Source organism: Tupaia chinensis, unplaced genomic scaffold, assembly GCF_000334495.1.
Source record: "Tupaia chinensis unplaced genomic scaffold, TupChi_1.0 Scaffold000166_1, whole genome shotgun sequence".
Taxonomy (NCBI): Eukaryota; Metazoa; Chordata; class Mammalia; order Scandentia; family Tupaiidae; genus Tupaia; species Tupaia belangeri.
In genome coordinates, this window is record NW_006159641.1 from 1,178,832 (window position 1) to 1,188,275 (window position 9,444).

General features: G+C 49.3%; 1 protein-coding gene across 1 annotated transcript in view; it reads left to right on the top strand.

The window, feature by feature from the left end:
• Positions 1-3,818: 3,818 nt before the first annotated feature.
• LOC102501492 (putative phospholipid-transporting ATPase IIB) overlaps positions 3,819-9,444 on the top strand; it is a gene marked incomplete at both ends in the record, with an annotated part of 192,556 nt that continues 186,930 nt past the window's right edge. Inside the window, 1 exon segment of the mRNA XM_014586915.1 lies at positions 3,819-3,992. Within this exon segment, the coding sequence (XP_014442401.1) occupies positions 3,819-3,992 (174 nt within the window).

Genomic DNA, 9,444 nt, shown 5'->3' on the forward strand with positions numbered 1-9,444 from the left:
ACTTGAAGAAAACCTTGTTGGGTGACAGCAGGTGGCATGGTGGTTAAAGGTGCTAGTGACTGTGGTTCAAGTCCTGGACCTGGCGGCTTGCTTTTTTTGCCTCTTTCTATCTTTCTCTGGTCTTATTGGAAACTAATGATAATTAATAAAGTTAAATAAAACACTTAAAAATAAAAAGAAAACCTTGTCATTATAGCATAACATAGGAGACCAGATTTTGGTTTCTATTAGTAAACTTTTTGCTAGATGTTTATAAAACCTTAAAATAATTTTGCCAAAGTTTAGCTAACTCGATCACGTATGAAATTCCTTTTGTAAAATTACCTTTCTAATAATTGCAGCTTCCTCTCAGACCCTCTCCAGTCTCCTCAAGGCTTTGTGACTTGGTTAGTTAAGCCTTTGATTTGACCCCTTTTTCTTCTTCCTAGTCTGTAATCAGTCGTTTCACTTTAGAACAAAAACTTTAACCATGCAAAAAAATTGCTTCTGCTGTGTTTGTATAGTTCACAGTGCTTATATTGGTGGGAATTTACATCCACATCTGATGATATGTGTCAGAGTTTGTGACTTTATATAAATAAGCGCGGCTCCAGAATCTCTGAAAAAATTCATGGAAAAGTATGAGCAAGACTCAGTAAAGGCTCGGTATTTTCTTTGAATGCTGTTTCATAATGGGAAGTGCTAACCGTCCTCGCCGTCACAAGGCAGGTGTCGTTTTGCGGTTATCACACGTGGAGGAGGCAGTGGAGAACCCTCTTCAGTTTCTCTCAGACAGGCTCAGGCTTCTCCTGTCCTGGAAGTCTGCTTGGTTTCTGGACTGCTGGGCTCTTACGTCAGCAGTAAGGTCTCAGGGAGGCAGAGGCTTAGGGAATCTTCCTGCCTTCCGCCCTCTCCACAGAATCCCAGCACGCATCAGCTTCCCGGCACCCGCACTGCCTCACCCCCCCCCCCTGCAGGCACAGGCCCCACCACGTGCACACAGGAACGTGTACACGCCGGAATTGCAGGCGCTGGGGGCGGGGACAGGCGCAGCTCCTTCAGTGACCCTGAAGTGAGCAGCAGGTGAAATCTCACTAGGTGCCTCCAAAGGTGTGTTGAGAGGTTCGAGGCCCTCCGTGGTGCTTCCTCCTGGTCTCCTCTTCCTCATACTGAAACTCCCTGTGGCATTCTCTCCTGGCACTTTTGCTCACGACAAATTCTCTGTTTTCCTTCATCTGAGAATTTTTTGTTCTCTGCCTTTTTCCTGAAGGGCATTTTCTGCTGTATATAGAATTCTGCATTGCCCATTCTCCTTCCAGTGAGTTAAATATGCAGCCCTACTGCTCCCAGGCCTGTTTGCTGATCGTCAGTTCTTTCCTCTTAGTTTGCGTGTGGAATAAGTTCTTGGACACTTTGAACACTGTGTCGTGAAGCTTTGGATCTGGTTAAGTCTTATTGGAGAGTATTTTATGTATTGGTTTTTGTTTTTTTTCTAGCAGCTCATTGACCTGGGTGAAAAAGGTCCTGTTCAAATGCAACCAGTGGAATCCCTTTTCCTCCATTCTCCTATTGGGATTTGGGCACGCCCGCACATGTTCCCGGGTGATTTTCAATACACCAGGTTTGGAACTCGAACCCTGCTCCGCTGTGTGGGAATCCAGCACCTTTACCACCTTGCCACCTGCTGGCCCCTTGGGTGCAAGTCTTTGTGGTGGAGTTTTACTTGTGTTTTCCCTCCACCTTGGCTAGGGTTCACGCAGGCTCTGGAGCTACCTCCGCTGGCTAGAATTCTCACTTTCCTCCAGACGTGTCCATTCAGGATGACGGTGCATGCTGTGCTGTCTGCAGTCGGGTCTCTCCTGGGGTTCTGGCCGGCCCCCTTGTCTCTGTGTAGATTCTGGAGGCTGTAAGAAGGTATCTCACCTAAATGGCTTCCACCATCCCAAAGGGACCCAGAGGTCTGTGCTCTTGTTTTTGTTTTTTTAAGTGAGATTTTTGCTATAGGGCGTGAGTGCTCATCAGAGAGACACAGAGAGATAGAGAGAAAGTGAGAAATAACCCCCAGGGGGCATGGCCTTGCCACAATTCCTTCTCCATTCTCCCCTCGGGATTTTGGGCATGTACACACATGTGTCCTACATGAGTTTTTTTTTAAGAGAGATTTTTGCTATAGGCGCATACGCTCACCAGAAAGACAGAGACAGAAATAGAAAGCGAGAAATCACCCCCCTGGGGGATGGCCACGCCGCAATCCCTTCTCCATTCCTTTTGGGATCTTGGGCGGTTATGCACATGTGCCTGGCGTGAGTTTAAGCCACCGGGTCCGGGACTCGAACCGTGGCCGACTACATGGGAGTTCAGTGACAAAGCCATTATGCTAACTGCTGGTCCCCCCTATGTGAGTTTTAAGCTGCAGGTCTGGGACTTGAACTGTGGTTGACTAATGGGAGTTTAGCGACGTAACCATTCCACCACCTGCAGGTCCCTGTGCTCTTGCTTTATACCAAGATGGTACTTTCCACAGAGACTTGCTGTAAAGTGAGATGAAATAGTACTTGTTGAATTGCCGCTATAGTTCTTGACAAATTATTTGTTTTCAAGAGTTAAGTGTTTCGGGAACCAACAGTTAGCATAATGGCTATGTCGCTAGACTCCCATGTAGTCGAACGCGGTTTGCATCCTGGATCCGGTGGCTTAAAACTCACGCCGGGCGCGTGTGCGTGCGTGCATGCCCAAGATCCCGAGAGGAGAATGGAGGAGAAGGATTGCGGCGTGACCATCCCCCCTGGGGAGTGATTTCTCGCTTTCTGTCTCTATGTCTCTCTCTGTCTGGTGAGCGCACGTGCCCTGTGGTGAAGAAACCTCTCCAAAAAAAAAATTTCAAAAAAAAAAAGGAGTTAAGTGTTTTAATTTTTTTTTTTTTTATTTAGAGATTTTGTTATAGGGCACATGCATTCGCCAGAGAGAGCAAGCGACAGAGTCAGAAAGTGAGAAGTCACCTCCATGGTGGATGGCCATGCCACAGTCCCTTCTTTTCCATTTTCTTCTTGGGATTTGTGTACCTATGCACATGCACTCGGCTTGAGTTTGAAGCTGCCGGGTTTGGGACTTGAACTGAGGTCGGACATGTGGGAGTCCAGTGACATAACCATTCGCCATGTGCTGGTCCCATGTTTTTATTTTTTAAGGTAAATCATGCTCACAATGAGGAAGGGTGACTCGAGCAGTGTTATGGCTAGACTGCCACCATTGGAACTGGGAGGGCGCGTTGACCTTTATGAGTAATATGCTAAGGGTGGTTTGCTTTCCGAAAGTTTCAGCAGGGGGTAGCAGAGGCAGTGACCAAACAGGACGTGGCCTCGTTCCGGCACGTGGCTGCTCCGATGGCAAAGCAGGGCTAACACTGCTGCTCTCTGTGACAGATGACGGTGCAGAGGCATGTGCAGACCCTGCTCTGCCCAAGCTGTGTTCCTGGAGGGTCGCGCTCAGGTGGTGAGCTCTTCTTCCCCGAGCCCAGTGCAGAGAGCAGGCCTCGGCTGCGTTGGTCACCTGTCAAGCTGGCCACACAGCGATGGTCATCGTGAGGGCCACTGCAGTGCAGTAGCGCGCTTTGGCTCGTGGCGGGCTTTGGTAGTTGGTGGTAGCCTCCCCCTGAGCTGTTCTCCCAGAGAAAAGGTCACCACCTGTGCAGGGTCTCGGATGGCTGTTCGGGGCAGTGTAGGCGGAGGGAACGAGGACTGCGATTAGCAAGGGTAGGCCAGGCCCTGCCCTAGAGGTGTCCCACGTGCGTGCCGAGAACCACGGGCCTGTCTCAGCGCTCTGCTCCTGCCTTTGCCTAGGTACCAATTGGAAGACGATTCTGCCCACTTGGATGAAATGCCGCTGATGATGTCTGAGGAAGGCTTCGAGAACGACGAGAGTGACTACCACACGTTGCCGCGTGCAAGGATGACGCGGAGAAAGAGAGGGCTCCAGGGGCTGGTCTGTGGCGGGTGGAAGTCCGTCTGCGCCAGGTTTGTTCCCACCGCTTTCTTGCCGCCTACACCAGTTACTGGAAAGTTTCCCTGCTAGTGTGTATTAGACATGTAGGTAAAAGAGGCCACCCCACCCTGAGCGGTGTCATGGAGAATACCAACGGCATTAGGCAAAACCAGACTGTTCATCTGAAAAGAAGGAAAAGCCAAGTTCGTACTTCATGCCAAGTTTCAATGGCTGCAAGCTGCAGAAAATCAGTGATTCTGTAACGCGTGCATGACAGAATTAGTCCTGGCCACCGCATCGGCCTTTATGAACGATGTTCCTTTCTCAGCAGGTATGGCCTTACACAGTTGAACTTAATAGCACTGTTACTGTAGTATGCAGCTTCAATGCTTCCACTGGGGAATAACGTGCCCCTGTTAATTTAACCAGCAAGGTCCCGAGATAAGTCATATTTTAACAAGTTCCTCGGTGTCGAGGCCTGCTGGTGCTGAGGTGAGCTGGCCCCGTTTGCCGTTGGCTGGACTCTTGGCGGTGAGAGCACATTGTGCACCTGGGGTCTGCCGTGCCCCACAGGACAGGCAGGCAGGGATGGCAGCTGAAGGGCGCCTCACGACTCGGGCAGAGAATACCAGATAGATGACAGGGTGTACGTCCATTCTGCAGGTCACGGTTTATAGTCAGTGCATCGTTGCTGTTTCTAATTTGTATCCCTTTGTTCACAGAAGGAAGGAAAATATCTGTAGAAAAATGTCTTGTTCGTCATTCTTCTCGTTATCCCTTTAGAAGTTTGCAGAAAAGATGTTTTTATAACCCATTTGATTTTCTTGTGAAGCGGCATTTAAGCCGTGTTCTTTGTAGTCCTAGTATTTCTGAGGAGTCCCTCAGAAATTGCCAACTTAGAGAAAGGGGATGAGGCTGAACAAGATTTTGGTTTGTCATTCTCAGGCAGCTGTCAAAGTATAGCTATTTTTAGTTATTTCTTTAATTTTATTTATTATTTTGGAATTTGCTGTATGGCATGTGCACTCACCAGAGAGAGACACAGAGAGTAAGTTGTGAAAGCAAGCTGCCAAGTCCCACCATGTGGGAGTCCAGTGCCTTAACCACCACACCACATTCTAGCCTAAAGTGTAGCTCTTTATCCTTGTTATCTGTTGTAAACTTTCATACGAAGACAGAATTTGATGGCTAGATAATGTTTTCAAAATTGATGGCTTATGGTACTGATGAATAATAAGCAGTTTATTTACAAACATTTCTCAGGTTAAATAGCCAGTATTCCAGCCCTCTGTAACGTTATGTGTGAATACATGTTTCATTACAGAGTTAATTTCCTTCAAAGATACAGGATTGCAGATTTTTCTTCTTATGTTTTAGGATGGTTTGTGCTTTTCAAGTTATTTCTGTTTTCAAATTAATATTGTCCTAAATTATTCATAACTTCTTCCTGTGATCTAATGTTATCAGGTCTGTAGTGATGTCACCTTTTAACAATTCCTAATATGAGGGCCAGCAGGTAACATGGTGGTTAAGGCACTAGACTCCCACATGGTCGACTGCAGTTCAAGTCCCAGACCTGGTGGCATGCTTTCTGGCTTTTTCACTTTCTGTCTCTGTGTCTCTTTCTCTCTCTGTCTCTTTCTGGTAAGCATTCATACCTTATAGCAAATTAAAAAATAATAAATAGAAGTAAGTAATTCTGAGGAAAAGTTCCTGATACCAGTAATTTGTGTCTCTGTCATTATAAAACTTTATTTTTCAATCAGAGTAAGCGAGACACAGAGACAAAGACAAGTATCTCCACGTTGCGGGCTGCCTCCGCTCTCAGCCGGCCTAGGTCATCAGCACGTGTTCGCGTGTGTGTGCATGTGCACCAGGCACTGGCAAGGTCCCAGGGTGCAACCCAGATCTTTCTCGCGTGGGTCCAGTTGCATTGCCATGGTGCCAAGTTTGGCCTCTTCCATTAGTCTTGATAAGAACCATCCTTCAATGTTGTCACTTACCTGTTTTCTTTTAAACTTTTTTTTTTAAGAGAGATTTTTGTTACTATAGGGCATGTGTGTTCACTAGAGAGACAGAGACAGAGAGAAAGTGACAAATTATCCCCCCACCCTCCCTCCCCACCCCTGCCCAGGGAGGATCTCCACGCGGCAATCCCTTCTCTTCCATTCTCCTCTCGGGATTCTGTCACACTTGCACACGCGCCCAGGGTGAGTTTTCAGTACGCTGGGTCCAGGACTCAGCCACACGCTTAGCCGTGGTACCCTGTGCCTTATCCTCCCTGCCACCTGCTGTCTTAAGAACAGGGCGTTCTCTTACGGAACCATAGCGGCTATCAGACTCAGAAAGCTCAGTCTTGATGTGGTACTCCATAGTGATTTCAAGTCCATGTGTAGTATCGTCTTTGTCCCAGTAACGTCCTCTGTAGAGTATTCTCTCTCTCTTCCTCTTTTATAAAGTTCCCAGAGCGGGCACGCACTCACCAGAGACGGAGAGAAAAAGAGAGAGAAAGCACCCCCTGGATGGGTCACGGTCACGGTCATGCTGCAGTCGTCTGCCCTCCATTGCCACGCTGTCAGGACTGGGTATGCATGCACACGCGCCCAGCACGTGCTCCCCAGGCTGTGGGGCCAGAACCTGCAGCACACTTAGCCGCGTGGGACCTGCTCCCGGCGCACAGCCCTTAGCCCTGCCGTATGCCAGCCCTGCATGAGGTGGCATGTGTGTGCGTTGGGAGCGTGCCTGGGCTGCTTTTGGCTTGGTGACCAGCAGAACCTGTTGCATGGAATCGTCTGAACATTTTTGGCCAGAGAAAGGAGGCTATCTCAATTTGGGAAGTTAAATAATTATGGCTAATCAAAATTTTAGAAGACAGGTTCTTGATACATAAAAATGTTTTATTTATTATTAGAGTATTACTTTGATTGTAGAGCTACTTAGAAAAAGCTGCTCATCCTTAAATATTCTCAGAAAAGCACTAGGTCGTTGGAAAAGTCATGCCTTATTTTTTTCTATGCAGAAATGCGTCTTGACTTTTCCGGCGACCCAGTGTAGTGCTGTAACGGTGGGCCTACTTTAACGGGACCCAGTAGTGGGAGGCACGTCCTCGTACGCACACGGAGAGTGTCTTTCTGAGTGGCCAGTGATGTAGGGAGCATGTAGACCACGGCAGTGTTCCTGAGCAAGGCCTCGGTCGTCTTCCAGAGCGGCGCTTTGCTCTTCCCTTTGCTTTCTGTCTTTGCCAGTCTGCTTATTAAGTCTCATTACTTTGTCCTCAACATTTTCTCATAATTTATTTTCTTCCTTAGTTTTACAACTCAGTAAGGCTTGCACATAATTTATTTCCTCCCTAGAACTATTACTTTCTTTTCTTTATCTTTGGGGTTTATGCCCTTTACTCTCTGTGTTAAAATCAGTATTTTCTGTCTCTAACCCGTTGGCAATTCTGGTTGAGCTCTAGGCTTTTCACACCTCCAGCCCATTGTGAATGTATTTGTTCAGCTTCATGAAGTGCCACGTAACTCCCTAATCACAACCTGGTCCCATCTGTACACATCGACACCGACAGGGAGAACACTTATGTGTTGGTGGGTATTGGTAGCCCAGTGGTAGAGCAGTCACACCGGGGAAGTCTCAAACTCATGGAGTTATTTAGGGTTGTACAGAGCAGGTGAGTAAGAGGGTGACTGAGTGTTCTCAGCGTTGGTATTTTATTTGGTGACTCCATACGTTTTGGTCACATGACTGCCAGCCTGCAGCGGGTGCAGGTTTCCATTCAGCTGGGGTGCAGTGCCCGTGCTCAGAGCCCTGCTGGTTCTGCAGTCCTAGGCCTTGGTCTGTAGGAGGGCCAGACCTGGCAGCGGATGTGTACCGGGAGGCCCACTGTAGGGCCCACGAACCCAGACTTCACACATGGCGTGTCTGAGACTTGCATGCTTTCTCGCATTACGGCCTCCTGGTAGGCGAGCTTGAACTTCTGCGCTACCCTGGAAGGCTTTACTTCTCCAGAAAAGCTGGAGAGCGCCATGCCCCTGCCGTGCTTGGGTCCCTGCAGCAGCCGCTCCTGGTGTGCTTGGGAGACACCACTGTGGCTCAGTGGCTCTCACTGTGACCATGTGAGCATCATCGACCAGGTGGCCCAGGATGGTCACCCCTCACCACGGTGGCAGTCTCACCCTTCAGTTTGGCTGGGGCACTGAGGAACTGGGTTTTTGATTTTTCTTGATCTTAACTCTTTCAAATGCACGTAGCCACAGGCAGCCAGTGGGGCCATGTCAGCCTGCGTGTCCGCATGCCTCGGGGAGGGTGTGGCTGAAGGCCTTGCTCTGAGCGTGTGTGGGGAGGTGGCTGGGCTGTCACAACTGCAACGGGTGGCTGGCTCTTGGTATAAATAGGGAGGATACACAGGTGCAATCCGAGGCAGCTCCCCAGCGCCACCTGCTGGCGCTGTTTCTGAAGATGCGCCCTGAGGCTGGGGGCTCCCGCTGAGCTTGGCGGGCCTGCTCACAGTGGTCCTTGCTGACTCGCTTGTCCTGTCCCTGGTGAGCCAGCGCAGCCTTTGAGCCAGCAGCTTGACCACGGCTTGGGGGGCAATATGCACCGACCTGAGGCCAACTCCTGGGCTCTGGCTTCAGTTCTGCCTTGCTAGTGGGTTAGTCTTGGAGCGGTCACTCCCTGTGACCTCTCTGGGTTTCTCACTGAGCACATGGGAGTTGAGCACCTCGACTGTAGTGGCAGATATCTGAGGCAGGTCAGCTCTGAAGTTCGAGGAAGTTCTCTCATAGCCTTTGTATCGCAAGTGTAGGGTTTTTTTTAAATCATTCTGAGCTGACTGGAGGCCTGGGAGCATGTGACAGCAGGGAACTAGGGGAGGAGCCAGAGGGGGCTGGGTGTCCTACACAGGCAGCAGGAAGCTGCCAGGGAGTCACTGCAAGCTTCTATTTAATTGGAGCCATATTTAATTTTAGTTTTAGTTAACCATAATTAAGAGAAAATATTATCCACCACTTACTGGAATCTGTTGGGTCATGGGGAGTGTCATGACATGTCTTTGCATGGGAAAACACATCACGACTTTGACGATGACGTAACCCTCGCGCAGTCCCCTTCCCTCCCTCCAGGAAGCAGTGGGGTGGCAGCACTTGGGCTACTGCAGCCGCCTTAGCGACCCCTGATGTAGAACTCCTGGGTGCTGGCCAGTTGCTTTAGATGTGGAGATGTTCAGTTTTGGTTGAGAGTGAGGCTGGGCAGCCCTGAGAACTTTCCTGCTGGCAGAGTTGGTTTTTTCTTTGCTCCAGTGAAGTTGAGGCTGGCATTGACCAGCTTGGCTATCCTCTGGGACAGCTGCTCCAGGTCGCAGCACTGGGTCCATCTGCAGGTGCGTGGCCAGTGTCCACGCTGTGAGCCATAAGCCGTGTCCGAAGAGCCAGCCTCCTCCCCCAGATAGGAGCTTTCCTGAGCATAGCAAGACCAGGGTGGCGGTTC